The following is a 21223-nucleotide window of genomic DNA, read 5'->3' on the forward strand; positions in this document are numbered from 1 at the left end:
GCCACTGTCACCCACGGCTGGGTTTACCCGAACGTGGCTGAACGCCACATCTCGAAGGAGAGGTCTCATGTTAGGCTGGTGATGCAGCTGTCCTGAAGGGGGCTGTTGGTAACCATCCTCTTCACGTTGCCCCGGTCTGGGGTCTGTGCTGCCACCGAGCTGGTTCTGATGTAGGACATTAAAACGTCCCGTGGTCAGCTGCGCTTGCAGATTGCGGTGACCTGCAGCCCTTGATTTTTGTGTTCAAATGGCGCTTGTCGTGGTGGTGCTAAGCCTGCTGGTGACCATTAGGTGGTACCGTATAAATAGTAATTATGATTAATATTCTTTGGTGGCCGACAACAGCTTCCAGTGGCCTCTCTGGTAACGTGAGCCTTACTGTGGTATAGGGATAACCACCTCTAGCCACTTTTTCCACCCCTTAGCCCTTACGCAATGCGGGTAGGGGGACTGGACACCTCACATCAACCATAAGGCGACTGGAGTTTCTCTTGCACAGATTAATTAACCTTCGCCAGCCTGTTTATTGCTAAGCTGCAGGTGATTCTGATGTTTTATATGCCTTTTACATGCACAATTATGAGTAGAATGACCTTCAAAAGACTGTAATAAATAAATATAAACCTCTTGGCAGAAGCTGGAGGGAGTGGCTGAAAAATGATATTTTCATAGGTTTCGGATAAGTGGAAGGGTGAGTTATGGTATAGTCCACAGTAAGCCCAGGAAATCCAGCATTTTGGACATTTCAGATGTGCTACTTTTCCTATAATTCCATGCCCAAACATTCTTAAACAGTTTGATCTGAATTAATGTGCTGCATTATACGACATGGATGGTACTAGGATGACTCGCGCTGCCAGACAATTTCCATCGTTTTCTGTTGCCGGTGGTGATGTTGATTTGTGTAGCTGATTTTACATCTCAGTGAAGAGCTGTGTAGCCGTATGCACAACAGAAGCTTCCCAGTGGCCAACCAATAACACACAGGCCAACTTATCATTAGTTTTGACATCATGTGGACCATGAAAAATGCTCATTCAAAACCGATGAAAGAGGGAGGTGTCTGAAGGAATCAATGTTAGGTAAAGAAAATTTTGCTTAGCTGAATTTTCTTAAAGACTACGAAGGAGTATATCCTGAAGACAATTACGAATTGAAAGAACTTATCCTATAAATAAGATTTTTAACATATTTAATCAAGAAAATAAAAGGTCTTGGTGACTGATAGTCAAGTCAATCCTATGACCAAGTAGTCATATTTATGTTTGCATAATAAAAAATCATCATCATTTTTGCAAAAGATACATATTTAGTTTGTATTTGTTTCCCACAGGAGTTCATTAGACTGGGCAGTCTTAGTAAGTTGTCTGGAAAAGGTTTACAGCAACGGATGTTCTTTCTGGTAAGCAAGGATACAATTTTTCTTTATATAATGAAATGTAACTGTAGGCAACTATTAGGCAAACTGTTAGACTTGAATTGTGAATTACAGTAAGTATTTTTAAACAGCCTTATTTAAGTTAACACAATACATCACCTGTCTAGCTGGTTGTTAAGAACATATGTTTCTGTCCAAACCCAATATTCTCTTTTTAACTGCTTCTTACAAAGATAAAACTATTTATTTTTATATGACACACTGAATATCATGATAAAATAATACCTCCTAGCACATTGCCTTAAATAAAAGCAGAGTCATTATAAAATGAAAAGTGGCACCAGGCTTAGTGATCAAGTGCAAGAGAAGATGAAGAGTAACCCCTGGTGATATGAATGACAATCCACATAATACTCTCAGGACGCATTTACAGAATCAAGTTCCTCCACAAACCATCCAGTTTCAGCCCATGAAGGCCCAGCGTGTTGGTGGACCTGCCTTTACCTGGAGATACATTTTGTAGGTCTTGCGCTAGGAAAGGTTATCTCCTCCCACCATCACTCGCAGTGTTTTACGGTGGTCCCACTCAGTCTCCGATCCAGGAGAGCTGAGCAGGTGGTTCCTCCTCTTTTCTTCCTGGCCAGCTGACTTGCTCCCAGGCTCCCCATCCTGCTGCTGCTCAGCCCTTGGTGCCGGGGCACTGGGGCTGGTGTTATTTATTAGAATTTATTATTAAAATCTGCCCAGCAGAGTGCACAGATTTTCTAGTCCAGTGTCACAGGGCAAAACATGAAAGAGCCAGTGTAGTGTGTCAGGAAAATACTTTCTTGGCCTCTTGTATGTAAAAGGCGAAGACAGCAGGTGTGTAGAAAAGCTTGTGAGTGCACTAGGTTTTACAAGGTGTTTGACTTTTAATGTTTCAAAATGAGCCAAAGGTATAAGCGCTAAATCTCCCTGGGTAGGATTATCCTCTGCCTTTAAAGGCACTAAAGAGGAAGACTAGTGAATGCGGTGCATATTTTCTTACAATTCTTGTTCCGAGACGATATCTCAATATTATACCTGTATAAAACATTAAAAAATGGAGACTAGACTCTCAAGCCAGTTGCACTGTCAAAGAAGTTTGTGGTCTGTCTCCAGCAACATAATCTTTTTGGAGGTAAAATCCTGAGTCAGTGTACTGGGACTCCAAATACGCGTGTAATCATTGGCAAAATTAAATCCCCCTCTAGTGGCCGATCCGCGTAGCTTCGTGAATCACTGCTGTCGGGTTGTAGATGTCTTTGGGAGAATTCTGTTTCACACCACGGAGTACGATTTTTTTCTTGATGCACAACTGCCTCGTTTGACCCAGGTGGCACAGTGAAAATACACCATTCCTATTATGGCAATAAAATGCGGATGGTCCTTTGACATGCTTTTGACAACTGCTGCTACATGCAGGAAGCTCCACAAATTGAAAGATTTCGTCTCTTCACCTTGATGGTTCTAACCTAAAGGCACCTACCTTAAAAACAGGTCTCGCAGCTTCCTTCTGAGTACAGGGAGTAATAGGTAGCCACTTAGTAAGAGTTAAGCTGGACACCCCTCTCTGGGCCGTGCTTGCTTATCTCTCCACACAAATGAGAAGAAAATACGGGTGAAGCACACTTAACCTTCCATAGCTTCGAAGTGTGACAGAGTGTGAAATGTGCTACTTGGTTTCACTGCTGTTGTGGCTTGGTAGTTCTGACCCAGAGATCACAAAGGGGACAGTAGAAGACATCCAGTGGAAAATTGTGGGAACGTGCCTGAGACTAGCTGGGAAGGAAGGCAGGGAAAATAGCAGGTGCTAATACTAGGTACTGGAATATTGTTGAAGGCGGTATTTTGGATTCGTGCATTAGGGTTGCCATACAAATAGTCAGCCAGGACTGGCAGCGTTCCCGTATTTACCATTCTAACTTCTTTTTCTACATCCATACATGCCGACATCATTCTAATAATGCTTATTCTTGCTTTTTAGTTTAACGATATTTTATTGTACACAAGTAGAGGCCTGACAGCGTCAAATCAGTTTAAAGTCCACGGGCATCTTCCGCTGTATGGCATGACAGTAAGTATTGTGAGAACTTAAAGAATTCATGATAAAATGGCCATTTGTGGGCCCATCTGAATTGAGTAATTTCTGATGGGGCTGTGTTGGGTTTGGCATGCAGCTTTCTACGCAAAGGCGATTATACAGTAAAAGGGAGTGGGGGGGGTAAGGCGTTTTGCCTCATAATGCAAACTTCTTGTCAGGTGGGTTCTTTATTTTTTTAAACCATAAATTTAACCATGTTTCTTACAAGTAATTCATCACCAGTTGCTTATAGACACACTGTGCAAGGCAAGTAAACAGTAGCGGCAGCCTAATTTCTATGAAAACACGTTTCCTAATGTTTTCAGCTCTGTATCTTAAAGCCAACGTAGTGGGAAGCTGGCAGCAAGGTGTCATTTGGAACTCTTGTTGCAATTCTGGAAAACAGCTGATTTGAGCCAATAGCACGTAGTTACCTCTTCTTCTTATATCATTTCAAAAGTGTTTTTGCTAGTTTCAAAACACTTTAATTCCCCCTGTTATTTTCACTGGAATTTCTCATGGGTTTGTCTCCGTTCTGGGCTGTTTTCCTGAGAATGGAGTGAGGTAGTCCCTCCCACAGTCACTGAATTTGTCTAAACACCTGCAAAGCTTGACGTTTTATCTAGTGTTTCTAGGAATCTCCTCAGTTATTGATGTTCATTTGGCATGGGCTTGTTCACAACAGAACTGTGTTATGCTGCAGTGTCCAGAGCACTCCCAGCCTTCAACATATCCTTTTGTATGATGTATTTACTCTTCTGATAAAATACCACTATTTTCCTTTTTTTTTTTTTTTTTTTTTTTTGACACAAAGCAGACAAAGCCATGCTTTTGGTTTAAGAGGTTATTGCAGAACTTACTGTTTTTCAACTTGCAAGCCACCATTTTTTTCTCAACACCTAGCTCAAAATTGTCGTTCGCGAACATTTCTCTTTGTTTTCTTTTCCCCAACGGTCAGAGCTTGTTCAGGTCGCTGCTTCACCTTAAGAAATGTGTACTTCCTGTAATCTGACCGCATTTGGGCTTTTTTCTCTCAGATAGAAGAAAGTGAAGAGGAATGGGGGGTTGCTCATTGCCTGACACTACGGGGTCAACACCAGTCCATCGTCATTGCCGCAAGGTAATTCAGTGAAGACAACCCAAACGTGTAAACTTGTATTTCTCTGCAGCTTTCACAGTGGGACCGGCAGAAAAGTAGGGAGGCACCATTTTGTTTGGATTGGCTCCTAAAACAATTTCAAAGGTGTATTCTTTTGTGAAAGCCACCCAAAAAAAAAAGGGTGAATGGGACAAGATAGAGTGGTAATTGTGCAAGTCAGAACCAAAACTAAGTTATTAGGAAAAAAACCCTAGCGTCTTGTGTCTGAATTAATTTATTTAACTCAAAAGCAAGCTCAGCTTGTGACTATTTCTTAGAGTTTGCTTTCGGCCTGTATGAAAGGGAATAAAACCTGAATTTTCATTGTTAGTACCCGCGCTGAAATGGACAAATGGACCGAGGACATTCAGATGGCAATAGACCTGGCAGAGAAAAGCAGTGGCCCTGCCCCAGAGCTACTGGCTGGCAGCCCACCGGACAACAGTAAGTAAATGCTCGAGAGTAGGTTTTATTCACTTCCGTCAGTATGATTGGTGATTGCTTCTAAGCAAAGTGGTGAAAAATGCTGGCCACAGGTCAAACAGATACATTTGAAGTTGATTTTTATATATATATATATATATATATATTTATGTATGTGCCATTTTAATGTTCTTGTTGATGTTAGCAGAAAGTTTCACTGAATAGAGAAGTGACTTAAGCATAATGATTCCAGGAACTAGTTAACAAGAGTTGGGCAGTGCCTGTCCTTGGAAGGTATTAAAAGCACCAACAAAGCATGGTAGTTAGTCTTTGATTCTAACACTTGCAGAAACACATGAAAAAAGTCTACTTAACGTCTGCACAAAATTATTTCTAAAAGTGTGTCTTAAAATTAGTTCACAATATTGTGGACAGAATTGATTTGTGTAATTTTTCCAATTATATATGTTGTTGCATAGAGGAAGAAAGATGCTTTTTCCCTGCATTTCATAGAGTCTCCTGATGAAACTACTGTAGACCAGGAATCTGAGGACGACCTCAGTGCATCCCGCACCTCACTCGAACGTCAGTCACCACACCGTGGCAACACTACGGTGCACGTCTGCTGGCACAGAAATACCAGCGTTTCAATGGTCGACTTTAGTATTGCTGTGGAGGTATCTGCCTCAGAACCATCTGAACTGCAGCTCCAGACTCGCTCTTCAATGACAATTTCCTTTTTGCTCCTCCTTAATAAGTGCACTATTCTGTTGTCTCCTCCTGGGGAGGTTTCAGGCACACCGATTAAACTTGACTCCTGTATCCTCAAATGATGGCATAAACCATCAGTCAAGAAACGCGTATCCGCTCCCTTGGTGCATCTTTGTAAAATCAGTTAGAGCAGTAATCTGCATAGAAGTAACTCTTCAAAAAAATGCCGATGCCCTTTAAAATTTAAAGCAGGTCAAACTGTCTTAATGCCTTCAGTTACTGAGGCATTAAGTCGTTGCTCGAGCTGAAAGGATATTGTCTTTAGCTGCTGCAGCCAGAGTTTTAATTATGTGTATTACTAACGTACTTTCTTTACCTAGCCATCTTTTCTGGAACCTTGTCTCATTGCTCAGTCTCATTGCTTTTTCTTTATTTGCACTTTCCATCTCAAAATAAAAATCCTTTTTCCACCTCCCCGATCACAGCTAAGCCAATTTGATACACATTCGTTAATTCTGTACTCAACAGGCGAGATGGAGACATTGACTTTTCAAAGATTAAAATGGAAGACTCGTAGTTCAGTGTAGGTTTTAGGATGAGGTGGTAAGCCTGCTTAGGTGTTCTTCCTTCACCCAAGAGTCTCCAGCGAGCTCCGAGTACTTTACCACAGTCCTCATCCAATGGAAATTTAGGCTCAAGGACAATGGTAAAAGGAATCTCACAGCTGAGTGGACTTGCACTCGCGAGGCAGCCCTCAGGCGTCAGGCCACCGTTGCTCTAGAGAAGCATCTAGAGATGTGAGGACAGACCATATTCATAGTTTGTGTAATTGCCTCTGTTTAAAAAACCAGAAGGCGAGTTTGTTGCTGAAATATGACAAGGGAATTTATTCTGTACAAGAAAACATGGACTGTAGAGCCTCATTTCGATCCCACGGGTTTTTCTACTCTTTATACCCTTATATCCTGCAAGGGAGGAATAGTTCAGCGCAGAACAACGTCTCGTGTTTTTCCCTAAAGCAGAGGCCTTTATTATAAATAGATGTAAAACTTAAACCAATGACTAATTCTACCGACTAAAACATTTAGTTAGGCAAATCTCTTGGTCTGAGATCAGTGCTCCTTGGTCATAGAATCAGAGAATCATAAACGGTTCGGGTTGGAAGGGACCTTCAAGATCACCTAGTTCCAACCCCCTGCCACGGGCAGGGACACCTCCCGCTAGACCAGGCTGCTCAAAGCCCCATCCAGCCTGGCCTTGAACACTTCCAGGGATGGGGCATCCACAGCTTCTCTGGGCAACCTGTTCCAGTGCCTCACCACCCCCACAGTAAAGAATTTCTTCCTCATATCCAATCTAAATCTCCCCTCTTTCAGTTTAAAATTGTTACCCCTCGGTCCTTACTTTTGTTCCTCCCCAAAGCAGCGAAGGCCAAACAAACGCACCCTGGAGACATACCTTGTTCTGTGAAAACACCTCCAGCTCCACTGCTGTTCCATGCGTGGCAGGTTACGCTCATGCTCACCTCATTCTGTTGGTGCCTCTCACTTCAGCATTATCGTTTATTTTCTTTGTGTCTCTCCCTCCTTTCTGTCTCTCTCGTGGTAGAAGATCCTCTCTCTGTCAGTGACTGTACTTCCCTACCTGCTGGACTGATCAGTGATCAGCGGCCTGTTCCCATTTCATATGTCTGCTGGTACCGAATGCAAAGCCTGTCCTTTTATGATATCCTCCAGAGTAATGAGGTAACAGAAAATGAAGGAGTACACCTGTAACTTAGGGCAAGGAGGCAGCAGTCCAGATATCAGAGAACGGGATGATTTAAGAGCAAAGGCTTTAATGCCTACCCAAGTCGGGTGAAAACAGAACATTTGCAAGAGCATTTAATTTGTAGCAGATAAATCGGGACCACCAGACTTTGAGTATTAAGCTTTACAGATTAAGTTATTAGCGTCTGCATTATATAAAGAGAGTGATGTAAACAGCTATTCTGAGCCAGGTGAGAGCCCGTGCAGTCAGCAAGGAATGGGAAGTAATTACTGATTCACTGAGACCTCCCCTTCATTGGCAAGGCACAACGGTGCTGGACTTTACATCTTCACGGTGTGAAGAGCAGCTGAGAATAAGGTTAACAGTCCTTGCTTTTGAAATCTTTGAAAAGTTACCGTGTGACCTCACTGGGTACTGAGAGCTCAGTCTCTATCTGCAATTCTAAAGTATGTCATAATTTTCCTTTACATCACAAATTCATGTCAGCCTTTCTGTTTCCATTACTCTATTTAAGTATCATTTAAAACCGACACAGAGAGACAAGGGTGACAAGACTGACTGATATTTGGTAATACATTACTGAAAGCCGCCTCAATTAAAAAAAAAAATAAGTATAGTTGCTTGAAACTTTTGGAAGTACCCAGCTACAAACAAAAAAAATATGTTGCATAAACTACTACTTTATGTAGTAGAAAAATACGTCCATTCAACCGAAACATTTTCACATCCAAAGTCACATACAGCCAGATAAAAGCAGATAATTTTTCTAATGGTAATTAAACCTGCAGGTACCTTTCACTGTTTTATTTGGCTACTTCGGATCTGTTTCAGAACCAGCTGTCTGGAAACCTCCTAAGAAAATTCAAAAACAGCAACGGGTGGCAGAAGCTTTGGGTGGTGTTCACCAACTTCTGTATGTTCTTCTATAAATCGCACCAGGTAACAGACTGCACCGGGGGGGTGGGGGGTGGCTGGAGAAGACCTTTTGGGTTTTGTCAAAGCGGCAGCAGAGAGAAACGCGGACATCGGTCAGGGATGCTGTAGGCGAGAGAAGCCGATGCACCGGTCACGGCTGCACAGCATTTCCTGCTGCTGGAACGTGGAACTTAGTTTGCCGTTACTGACGCTTAAGGCAAACGAGAGAGAAGAGCGGCCAATGATTAATCCATCTGAACAAACATCCCGCTGCAAAAGTAGGGGCTTTGTGTTTAGAATCAGTTGGACTTTTGAATCTCTGTGTTCGGGCAGGGCCTGAGCACAAAATAATTCCAGTTGCTACGTCGTGCTTTCATTGCTATAGGAAGCCTTAAGGATAGAGTTTCTGCACTAAAAAAAAAAAAAAGAATGAATTGTAGGATATTCTACACATGAGCAGCGGAAATAAATGATTTGTTCATACACGCCATGCCATGAAGTGAAAGGACTTCGGCAACAAACGCTGCGGGGTGGCCGGTACATTTCTAGAGGAGCAGGTGTTTGCAAGCCTAGGGTGAACACGCACGGTGCTCTGCCGATGCCAAACCGTGGAACTTTATGTTCGTCAATTTGAACGCAGTGAAAGTCCAAGATTTCTGGCACCTTTCTTATGAGGGAACACTGGTAGGAGCAGCCTGCAGCACATCCTTAGGAGAAGGATCCATAAAGATGGGCAAGCTGAAACTACCAGACAATTAAGATCATTGCCATTGTACAAAGCTAGTATTTTTTCCATGCACATGATGATGACCTTTAAATGAGCGTGTCTCTATCTTCCATTTTACTTATGTGCTCTATTTACTTAAGGGCATTTGATCTCACAGCATTTTCCATCATTTCTTTCCAGGACAATCATCCTTTAGCCAGCCTTCCTTTATTGGGATACTCACTCACCATTCCTTCCGAATCTGAAAACATTCACAAAGATTACGTCTTCAAACTACATTTCAAATCCCACGTGTACTACTTCAGGGCTGAAAGCGAATACACATTTGAAAGGTAAGTCTGTCTTCCGTGAGAGGGAATTTTGCAAAATTTCAGGAGTTGTTTTTTTTCCAAACAAGGTTAGTAGATGCGGAGTTTAGCGAATTGATTCAGTAATGCAGGCAAGTAGTTCAGCACAACTAGGGAAAGAACCCTTTAAAAATACTAAAAGAAATTTTAAACCTGATAATGCTCGAACCAAGTGGTTGTTTTTGATAAGGTGGTAGCTGTAATTGTAATCACTCCAAAACCTGGGTTATGGGCAGGAATCATCCAGTCAAAATCCATCAGGCTGGCTGTACGGGGAGCTCTATGTGTCAGACTTCAGGAAGCATGGAAACAGATCACAGGACTTTTCAGTAGTTCTTCAGAATAACTTCATTCCCTCAAGTAAAACTGGGTGGAAAATCTACACCTGAAATAAAATTCTGGTTTTTCACAGAAGCGGCTGGTTTCACTATGCGTTTCTGCCAGTTCAGCATGTAATTTTTACGCCTCCCACTGAGCTTCGGATACACGGAGCGCCAGGGAACAGGCACTGCTCCTCCTAAATTGTGGCTTGAGCTTGTTCATTCTGGGAATTAATTTGGCTCTTTCCTATGAAGTAGTAACACGTCAAAAATCTTAATGTCCTCTCTTATTCAAGAAAGCTGTTATTAAGTTTTAGCCATGTCGGTCTAAAACTGTAAATTGTGAGAAAGAGGGGATTAAATAAATGAGTAGAATTGGAAAAAACACAAAAGCCCTTTCTCAGTTCTAGGGAAAAGCAGCAGCAGCCACAGCTAAATTACATTTTTTCACTCTGGAATCGAATGGTTGGTCTCAACTGCTCGTCGCTTGGACCACCCGGGGGGGGGGGGGGGGGGGAGGGAAGAGATTTGGTGTCTGCAGAACCTGTAAAACCACTGCTAAGTTGATGAATTTTGGGTCCCGTCCCCCCCGTTCATCCTCTCTAAATCTCTTTTCATACACGTGCTTGGCCATCATTTGGATCTAGAGCTTCAGACAGATTCGGGAGTAAAGTAGCAAGCAAGATGCTCCCGTAGGCAGCGAAAATAAAACTCTGTGCAACTGGGAGCGCAGACTGCGTCTTTTGGGAAATCTTTCCGTAGGGATTGACCGTTCTTCTGTTTGTGTCTCTCCCTGTGCCTCCTCCCAGATGGATGGAAGTGATCCGAAGTGCCACCAGCTCCGCCTCACGCACTCGAGCTCTGAGTCATAAAGAGCCTCACGCCTATTGACGGCTGAACCGGCCGCCCCGTTGATTGTCCCAGCAGCTGCTGATTTTCTAGAGGACATTTGAGACTCTTTTCTCCCTCCAAGTTTAGTAAAAACTTACAATTTGGTAAAAGAAAAGAAAAGGAAAAAAAAAACATAATAAGTATGGTTTTGCAGAAGCTTTCACAATTCCTTAGCAAAACTGGTTAAGTTCTCCATATGTTCAAACTAGGTCACCATCATCCCAGTGGCTGCGGTTCGTTTCATGTCTTGTATTTTGTCATTCTGTGCTGTTTTTAGCTTGTGCCAGTATTAAAATATTGTCCTTATTAGAGTGCCAAATGCCAAAAGACATTTTGTTGCCTCAAAGATTGCACCTAAAAAAAAAAAAAAAAAAAAGATGACTTCACAATCTGAAAACTTTCTCCTCTGAGGCAAACACTATTTCTTCTCTTTTCATAAAAATATATTATTTTTTTTTACCATGTTAATCTGTAGACTGCTGGATTTTTAAATGTAGATGGACTTTCACAGTATAGAATATAATTATATATACAGCAAGCGGTCTAACAGGAATGAGATAACTTTCAGATTTCATTTTTTTTCCCCCCAGTCTTTCTACATTTAATCAGCAAGGAATTACTAACTTTCTATCTTTAACAAGGAGGCCGTTTACAGCTCATTCTCATTTCCCTTTGGGGTCACAAACCCGTGTGGTATAAATAAAGTATAGGATTCTTACCTAACCATTTTCTCGGTGCAAGTTGACCAAATTGTTCACCTGTTGGCTTTGAAAAGTGAATACTACTTGCAAGATGAAATTTTTTTAAAAATAATCCAGTGCAATATTATTTGGGCTGTTGATGTACTGTGAATGGTATGTACAAGAAGAAATTAAAAGGCTGTGGTGACGCTCTGCTGTTTGTTTTACAAACTTGAAGGAAAACCGGTATGCTACGAGAACCACAGCTATTGGTGATCCGCTTGGAGGGTCTTTCCGTAACTGAACTGCTGTAAGCTGGGGGTGCTTCCCAAGCCCCGGGTTTTCATCCCGCCTGTTACACATCCTGCCATGATTTTCGGTTGCTTCTTGGAATTTCAGTCTTTCCCCCAGAGAGCGAGAGGTACAACCAGCAGCGGAAGCACCCACGTTGCGTACCTGGCCTTAACGTTTGCCAGCACCCGATTGTGGATAAGCTGCTGGCCCACTCAGAAGGTTGGCAGCGCTAAGTCTACAACACTTAGGTGCTTTTCCTTACCTTTTAAGAAACATTTCATCGTGAGGGCGACGTAAAACTTCCATTAAGAGAAGTCCAGCGTGCTGGAAACACATCTATGTGTCTTTTAAGGGCCTTTGAGGAACCGCAGCGGCAGGCAGAGGGGAGCTGAAGCGAGATACAGGAATTGAAGCCGGGATGGTTCTACCCCCCACCTTTTTCTTCGTCTAGCTGTTCACTTTGCTAATGCCTTACCCATGCGCGATGTAGAAAATGCCTTACAGCTTTGCTCACAACAAAAGGGAATAAAATACTGCACAATATGATCAGATATATTGCTGTTTTGAGACAGTAAAGCCTTCTTTCTATTCCCCCCATCCCCAATAAAGATATCCATATATAGAGAGAGATATAGATATATAGATACATATACACATCCACAAAGAGGGTGGGCTCCTAACCCCTCCGGACCAGCAGCAGCCCCCGTGGCCAAATGGGAGCCACCCTGTCAAAGGGAAACAAGTATTTCAGCGTGTGTCCTTCAGCCGTGTGGAAACCTTCAAACCCCCGGGCAGGTAACTCCTTGCAGTTGCTCTTTTCCTTAGCTTTTTTCCCCCAAATATCAGTACGGACATAATGATCACACCTACCCTCCAGCATCACCTCTGTCCATTTATGATATGATGAGGGAGAAACTTAAGGAGGCGGTAGGAAAATGTGAGGAACTTTTTCCCAGTTGCAGGTCCCATTGGTCCCACTGCAAGCTGGTGACCCTGCTGTGCAGGGCCAAGGCGAGTGACTTCGGCAACCTCACAATAACCTACAGGAACCGCAGCGCTTCAAGACCGACCAGGAACATCAACAATGATCTTTACAGGGGTGAAAAGGGAAAATAACTCGGCACCGATGAAGATTATATGCAACTACGTGAGTATTTATGTAATTTGTAGCCAACCTCCCCTCCCAAGCCACGCTGAGAATCCCTGGTGGTTCAGGTTTGTTGGTTTTTAGAGGCGGAAAGGGGACAACTGCTGGCTACTGGATATGCATTTTTACATATGGGAAAGTTTTTCTCTGAAATGAACTAGCCAAAAGTTAGGGACTACATAAATATTACATCATCTAGTGCAGCAGCCTACATGCTACAATTTCCACTGCAACTGCCTGCTGGGTCCCCACCTCCTCCTTCGCAATTGTCAACTGTAATAGTAAAAAAAGATTTTAATTTTAATTGGAAATTATATTGAGGGTCATGCTCTTAATTCAGCTAAAATTGAATTTTATTTTAGATCACTGAGGCTTGTGGGCTACAATCTTTATTGACGCGATCTGCTGCAGTTGTGTATTCTGAGCTCTCAAAAGAAAGGCTTTTATTTACATGCCTGAAATCCAGTAGCACCTTTTCTAGGAACGTTTCATTCCGCAGGACAGCAGCGATGAAGCTAGGCTCTGGGTGCACCTGCAGCACAGCCTCCTGCTTCAACATGCCGAGTTTTCATCTTTTTTGTATTATCTTTTTTCTACAGAAAAGAGATTTTAAATAAGATTCACACTCCCCCCCCTTTCTTTACCAGTGCGATTCTTTTTTTAATTTTTTTTTTCTTTTTGTTAGTGGAACCGGTCCAACTGCTGTCATTTAAACAGAATTGCATTTTGTCAGCATTTTTCTCATTCTTTATCCCTAAGGTTAAGCCAAAACTGAAATATAATGCTAAGAGAATAAAAGCGACTGTCTTGACGGTCATATCTTACAATCTGTTGAAGCCTGCGCATCTGAATAAAACTTGTGGTTTAGTAGAAAGCTGTAATATAGAACCACTTATTTTTAACCCCGATTCCCCTCATACCATCCATCTAACCAAGGGAGGCGTGGAGACGGGCAGGGTCAGGGGGTGCCAGGTTAGTAGCCGTGACTAGATACGCTGCGCTCGTGTTTCAGCAGTGGGGGGAACCCCTCAAAAGTGGTCACTCCAAGAGATTTGCTCTTCTTGTTCCTCACCATGAATCATCAGTTGCTGGCTTCAAATAACAAACAAATAGAAGCAAAACAAAAGCTTTATCGCCACAGGAAGGGATCAGCAGAGCCTGGACTCCTGTGGATTTTTATCTCCAAGGCTAAGCAGCGCCATCACTTCTCCGCTGTCTGACTGTCTTTCATTAAGACATGAGTCTTATTAATATACTCGGGTCTACCTATTTTCACAACATTTGCATTAAACCCTGTCGAGACCTCAGTGCCTTTGTAAATTCAGCTGAAACCAGCCCAAAGTGACAGCTTGAAAGACAAGTGAGCCAGTCGAGAAACACACGCTGTGATTGCAGAACTCTGGATAAATGTCTCTGAGCAGAGAACAGAGGTCTCATAAGGAAAACGCATTTCAGAGACAAAAACCAGGGCAATATCCCACCATTCCATCAGCCAAGAACAAAACAAAGAAAACAAGCGGCACTGGAAAAGATTGATTTTTGACTCTTTTTTTTCTTTTCATTTTTACACAGGACCAGTTATGTGGGCTCCCTCAAAAAAAAAACCAAACGTCAAAAAAAAAAACAAACCCAAACCCCCACACATATAGCATAATTATGGCTGTGCAAACAGGCAGCTCCAGTTGCACACAATCATCCCCCCGCCAGGGGCACAGAAAAGGTGGCAGAGGGAGAAAATCGGCAGCGTGGTGCACGTATGTTTTTAACCACAGAAAACAGATATATAACTACAGGAGTGGAGCTGTCACAGAGTTTGTCCCCGGTTACACAAGTAATTAAGGATGCGATGGTTGGAGTTAAGTTACTGCCACTCGATGGGAGCGCTTCAGCAGCTTCACTGGGCTGGCGGGATGGGGAATAGGAAGCGGGTTTCAAATCGGTGCCATCTGGAAATCGGCACATTGTCTCACTATAGGACAAACTGTCAAACAGAACTGCACGTATTTAACCAAAACAGTACACTACCCATCACTTCTTTGTGTAGATAAAATATCCCTTAATCAAGACAAGAACTAAACTTCCCACATGGTTAGGCCATCTGCGAGACAGAAGCTTACCCTCTTCCCCAACAGAAAAATATTCTCAACGTCCTTGCTCAGAAAGCGTTGTTTGAGTCTAAACAAGAGTTTTCTACAAATTCTGAGGCAACAAACTGAACCCCGATTTATGAACTTTCTGCTTACCGTTACTGACACATGGACAATCACTGAGGTAGAAACCCGCAAGAGCATCCCCTCCTGGAGGAGGAAGAGACACACCCCACCCCCCCCCCCCAAAATCTCCTTCTTACTGACCACTCGGATGGCACCACTTCATTAAACTTTTCCTTCTTTATTTCTAGGTCATGTAGTTTACAAGGAGTTTTATCACATTGGTGTAGAGTGACAAAAGTAAAATTTAAATACACGGTTATGAACAGGCAGCAATATTACAGAAAACAAGATTATATATACACTTTAATTGTCCTCTGTAATCATGCTTTAAAAGAAGGCAGGAAACCGTTACATACCATTGGTCTATTGCATGTGCTCAGTGCAGTTACTGGCGCGTCTGCAAAATACAGGGAAAAAGAGCAAGCTGGCAGATTTGTGCTAGGCTTTAAGCTCCTCCCCAACGACTTACAAAAATAATTTGCGATTGTACTGCCCCTTTGCTTATCAGCACTTCTGATAGTCTTCCGATGGTGACATTTTTGAAGGCAAAATGATGTTGCCTTAAAAGTAAGGCTAATGGAAAACCATTACAAACCGGTACCGCGTTGTTTCCAAAATAATACGGAACACCACAGAAACTAGTAACAGCTCAACGAGACATCTCACGAGAGCAGTCAAAGCACGGGCAGGTGAAGGAGTTACGGTGGATAAAGCAGGATAACGTTAGGTGCCACATAGCGCACGCTCTTACCTTCCCCCTGCGCCCACCCTCGGGGCACCACCGTCAAATCCTTCCGCAGCAATTAGTTCCTCTGTCCATGTCCACACGGATGGACAGAAAACGTCTGGAGCTGCAAAGGAACCACAGCGCTTCAGAGAAAAGAGCGGCTTTTGTTACTATACCCAAAGCACTCGGTACTACATCGACGGTGCCGCCATTCTCTAGCGAGCTGGGGATCAACTACAAAGTGCAACTGCAAGGAAAATTAAGTTAAAAAAATAGATTACGCATCTGATATACTTACAAAAAGCAAGCCTTCAGTTCAAATGACTGATTTTATTTATTACTTCTTTTTTAAACAGTGAGTTTATTTACTGCCTAATCTTGAAATCCCTGACAAATAAGCAGTTCTGCTAATTTAAATGTTTGCATAAATAGGGATAGCTTGTTGCTTAGTATATTCAAGACTGAGTGAAGAAGTACTACCTGCACAGAAAAGTCATCAGTGCAACGCTGTAACACAGATATGTTTTTAGCATGAAACAACCTCTCAAAAATATCAATACACTTCTTTTTTCTTTCCGAAACCGAGGCCGCGCTTCTTCCGAAGAAAGCTGCTCTTCTGTTCCCAATAGAGATCTGATTTTGAACGCATCGGTACTTCTCAATAGCAAATGACTGTAATTGTACATTCAAGATACAGCACACACTTCTTTTTCAGTGAATCTCAGTTTAAGATAATCTATATTTAAATAATCTATATATTACATATAAAAATACACATCTGTACCATAAATGAGGTCTTGTCTTTCTCTAAGTGTCCTAGCCTTTTGGCCAGCTGCCCCTGCTGAAGGCCTGACTCGTCTTAAGCTCCTAAAACCAAGGGACAAGTTCACCAAGCAAATTCTGCCACAATCTACTCAGAGAAGTATTTCCTTAACGTACAGTCCTGGAACGCAACTAAAATGCAGCTCAAGAAAAAAATATGTATGTATAACTTTTTGAATGATTGTTCAAAAATAGCGTACCTTAGAACTTAATTTTGTTTTCTAATTGAGAAACTCTTGAGATTCCAGCCAGTGCCATAACTTTAACTTCCCCACTGAATCTCCAAGTTCTGTGCATCTCCAAGTAAGCCCGCTCTAATTTCAAGTTTTTATATTAACAGATGACTGGGGAAAAGCTCCCATTAATCTATGTATCTTTCAAATGCAAACACATCTGTTGATTTCCGTATGCTGTCACAGCACATATTTATGGAATGGCTGAATATTCGAATGTTGAGATGTCAACAGGTGAGTGTCCCATTGCGCCGCATTCGGACGCGCATTTCGCAACAGCGGAACTGGTTTCCTCAAGGGTAAGCCTATCCTTAATGTTTAAGAGCCCACAGAACAACGTATTTAGAGATACTAATCAGAGAGGAGTTATAAAGCATTGCTCAAACTTACGCATTGTTCAATTTACCTTAAATTCACTTAGCCACAAAGCCAAGCCATTACCTCTTTACACTGGCCAACGTGTTGCGTCTGAGAATATGGCTACGAGAATGACTGCATGTTCTTTCAACTGTTGTTTCAACCCGGTCAGAAGTTTCATAGCTCTGCTAGCACGACAGTGTCCTCTAACTGTTAAATTATTAAATTAATAATTAAGGCTATTGATATGCATAGAATAAGGGCTACCATGGTGACCTGAAGTCCTGCAAGGAGACTGCGCCAGCTTCCAGAATGGTTAGAGAACCTGGAGCTTTTTGTACCAAACCAGGTAGATATGCCTGTCCTTTTAAAATTTTAATCCTTTCTGTTCCAAAACTCATACCTGTTTTTTTTAAAAAAAATAAACCAGATAAGTTACCTCACTGTCATGCAAAAAAAAAAAAAAAAAAAAATCATCAATTTCTTCATTAAAAACAAGGCAAAAATGCTCTCTTAGCTACCAAAATAAGCAGCACCTGAATATAGCCTTGGTGCAAAAAAAACCAAGGTAAACCTCCGAGTAATACTGTGAAGAAAAAAAAGCCACCTAATCAGCTGTGTGTGTAACTAACATTACTGTTTCCAAGAACTCTAAAACCATAAGTCGGCTATCTAGGAACACTCACAAAACAGCGGAAATTTCAGAATTTTCAAGAAGTAACTTTTTCCTCGGAAGGCCATTCTTAAGAAGTAGCATACAACACTTAGGGGCTCAGTTTTGGTCTTTCTGTCCAATGTCTGTCACTTTCAGTAAAAAGAGATGCACAGATTTAGGCAGCAAGACCAAAACCAGAATCTAGAGATAAATTTTTCTTCTACGCTGCAAGACGTTCATTTTAATGATAAAAATCGGCATGATGAAGGAATACTTGCCAGTGTCTCAGAGCCATCATCTTAATGAGATATTTCAGAATAAATGTAAATAATAAGGATTTATTTGTGTGAGCATTCAAACATGTTTAGGTGAAAAGAAGATTGTGTCCGGATTTCAGTCAAGCTTCACAAATAGCTATCACTAAAATTGAACAATACATAGGGTTCAGAATTTGCATTGGCACAATTTAAAATTGAAAATATGAAAGAGCTCATTCTTTAGGAAAACCAATAATTTAAATTTAAAGCTTTGAGAGACAAGGTGTATTAAATCTAAAACAACCAGAAGTAGTACCATAATTAGAAAGTCACGCTCAGAATATAGATGAAAAAGGAAGAAATACTGGAGAAACAGAATAAAATTGTGTCTTTGCTGAGGTACGAACAGAAGGTTCCATAGTACAAGATTAACTCTTTCAATGGCAAATTCGTCACATACAAAAATCAAACCAAGATTCACTTATCACATAATTCAAAATTTACACGTAATAAAGGCAAGGCAATACTCAGTTATGGCCTGTCAAATATTTACCCCACTAACATTATCTACAGAAGCACTTTACCATTTTGTACACAGTGATTCCTTATGCACGTTGAAAGGCTTTCAGTTAAAAAAAGACATTATATACATATCTGTACACAATTCCAACAAACATACTCCGTCTCCCAGTGGAATTCTTAAAGCAAGATACCTGAGGTTTCTCAATATCTCCAATTTCTCTATCACAAACCTAAATATACATTTCAGATTTTACAAAAAGACACCTCCCTGGAATATGTGCATTATCATTTAAAAAAAAAATTTATAGCTTTAAGGAGCTGAAAAAGACTGCCTCCATCCGAGAGACTTCATTTTCACTCTTGCGCATTTCAGAATGTCCTTCTGGCAAAGAACATTCCAGTGACTGAGGGGCAGAACAACATTAGGGTGGGCGCCTTCAGTGCAGACACCACGGGATCTCTGTTGTCTTAGAAAAGTCAGGAACAGCACGTCAGTAGGATGAAGTACCTCCTCCAGCTAGTGAGTATCTGAAGAGGAAAAGAAATAGTTACTGTTGTGATCTTCGGAACAGTGTTCTACAACAAGCAGCAACTAAAAGTTACTCCATTTTATGCTATTGAAGTTCCAGCCTTTTTCCTTGCAGAATGTCTCCACATGGTGATTCTCAGCTTCAATTGCAGCACCAGAAGTCTTTGAAATTCTCACTTCCAGGAAGGCCCAATACCAGGCTGATAGAAACTTGACACTGAAAGATTGGGCTGATGAAAGATGGGTCAGTTTTGGAACGCCTTAATGGAAACAAACTGAGATGGAAGCTCCAGAAACTCTTTCAAGCCTGCCAGGATCAACTAAAAGGAGAATCAGGACATCTGGCATCAAGGAGTGACCTTTTAGCACAAGAGATGCTGACTGGGCTTCATGCTTGACAGCCCAGAAAGCAAGAAACATGATTGCTTGCAGATTTCTTGGCATTGATCTTTACTGAATGACAAAGTGTCAGCCTGGCAATCCTCTGCTTTAAATTGAGAGGTGTGAATTCTTAAACTTTACCAAGCTGTGGTTAGACACAGCGTAAGGGAGACACCTGCTCAGAGTGATCTTTTTCAAGGTAGCAGTCCATGATTAATCATTGCCATTAATTTTTTTCTAGTACCAATAAATCCAAGCTGGATGGTGCAGATTCACAACAGCTGTGGACTCCCGGATTCAAGGTTGCCTTTAAAGCCTCTTCAAGCAGTAATTCTGAAATATATACGCCTGGTCTTTTCTTGTGTAGTACTTCAAAGAACAGCGAATTGAGTGTTTGTTAAGTTATATCTTCCTAACCTAGGCAATCAGAAAATCTCTTATGAGTTTTGGCCTTTTGAAGTAATACAAAACATTGGTTTTGAAGGTGCCACCAAGAGGCCACACAGACTATCTTGAATGAATGAACAAGGAACCACTTACTATGTGACTGAAAGAAACACAAACTAACCGAGCAATCCATTTATCAAAGCGGGTAAAAGAAATTAAGAGTGACACAGGACATCCTCTGCAACATACACGCAGACGCTAAGAAAGCGTGAATGTCCCCTATAGGAACTGCAAAGGGAAAAGGCTGTCCGGTCTTATTTGACACACAATATGCACACCAACAGCATGAACGTACGTATGGGCTATCACCCGGAGCTAGAAATTAGACCTGCTGATACAATTGGGTTTTTTCCTACTAAGCAAACAATTGTACAAACTGTAAGCACAGGTGGTTTTTTCCTCTGTTATAAATAGAAATGAATTCTTTCAATTTAACACTAGTCAAATATTTCTAGAATCAGATCTGCATTTTTCTGTAACCCTTAGTGAAATAGTTTCATTACCTCTGAAGCCTCTGCACAAGGTGTGACACCATGTTATCTGCAATGCCCGGACAGGCCTCCTCAGCTAAATAAATAGCCTTTCTCAGTTCTTCTATGGAATCTGTGTTACCACCACACACTTCACTCTTCTCTTTCAACTGAAAAAAAACAAACAGGAAGATATATATTAATAAGATATTAATAAATACTTCTATAAACAATATAATGCAAAAGCTTGTTAGGAAGTGACCGTCAGTGTTCACAACATCAGGATTTAACTTTCATTATACACCCTCACATCCTGAAGACTTTTTTCATCCTGAAGTTAGTCTTTGCGGTAGTTATCAGGATGTCATTCATATTCACAAGCCTTCAATCACTCACATATCCTTTTGCTCACGTTCAACGTGCTCACGTTCAACAATTACGAGGATCCCAAGAAAGGATCCCAAGAAAGATCCACTATTTACCTGTAGCTGTTCAGTTTCAAGAGGTACTCACTTTAGTATACATACTTGTACATGTATAGCTTATGCATACACACTGCAGGTGTGCTTGGGCAAGCACTGTTAGAAAATGTTTTCACCCTGTCAACTCTGTTGATAGAGTACCCTGAGCACTCTCTCATCTCCTCCCTGAAGCAGAGGGTCCCGTCGTTAGGCAGGAACTGAGGGCTCAGAGGGAAGGTCTCAGCGCTTCGCTTATGTAGGAGCTGGTATAACATGCTGAGTATGGCTGGTAAAATGCATTCTTTCT

The 21223-nt window shown here is 41.7% G+C and overlaps 2 protein-coding genes across 10 annotated transcripts in view; one reads left to right on the forward strand and one right to left on the reverse strand.

Annotated features, from left to right (window-relative positions):
- The window catches only part of FARP1 (FERM, ARH/RhoGEF and pleckstrin domain protein 1), a 214177-nt gene extending 201536 nt beyond the window's left edge, over positions 1-12641 (forward strand). For 2 of the 6 annotated variants that reach the window (XM_054218592.1, XM_054218432.1), the window contains 8 exons: positions 1334-1402; positions 3384-3473; positions 4517-4599; positions 4949-5061; positions 5554-5717; positions 8353-8460; positions 9344-9495; positions 10640-12640. In XM_054218592.1, the coding sequence (XP_054074567.1) occupies positions 1334-1402; positions 3384-3473; positions 4517-4599; positions 4949-5061; positions 5554-5717; positions 8353-8460; positions 9344-9495; positions 10640-10721 (861 nt within the window). In that variant the 3' untranslated portion in view covers positions 10722-12640. Of the gene's footprint in view, positions 1-1333; positions 1403-3383; positions 3474-4516; positions 4600-4948; positions 5062-5553; positions 5718-7359; positions 7497-8352; positions 8461-9343; positions 9496-10639 lie in introns of all 6 variants that reach the window. The other 4 variants (XM_054218350.1, XM_054218513.1, XM_054218754.1 and 1 more) reach the window with 3 other exon arrangements.
- A 2409-nt stretch (positions 12642-15050) lies between these two features.
- The window catches only part of STK24 (serine/threonine kinase 24), a 62082-nt gene continuing 55909 nt past the window's right edge, over positions 15051-21223 (reverse strand). For all 4 annotated transcript variants that reach the window (XM_054218874.1, XM_054219045.1, XM_054219138.1 and 1 more), the window contains 2 exons: positions 20489-20625; positions 15051-19156 (listed from right to left, as the gene is read on the reverse strand). In XM_054218874.1, the coding sequence (XP_054074849.1) occupies positions 19120-19156; positions 20489-20625 (174 nt within the window). In that variant the 3' untranslated portion in view covers positions 15051-19119. The remainder of the gene's footprint in view (positions 19157-20488; positions 20626-21223) is intronic.

The sequence above is a fragment of the Rissa tridactyla genome, chromosome 1 (genome assembly GCF_028500815.1).
Source record: "Rissa tridactyla isolate bRisTri1 chromosome 1, bRisTri1.patW.cur.20221130, whole genome shotgun sequence".
NCBI lineage: Eukaryota > Metazoa > Chordata > Aves > Charadriiformes > Laridae > Rissa > Rissa tridactyla.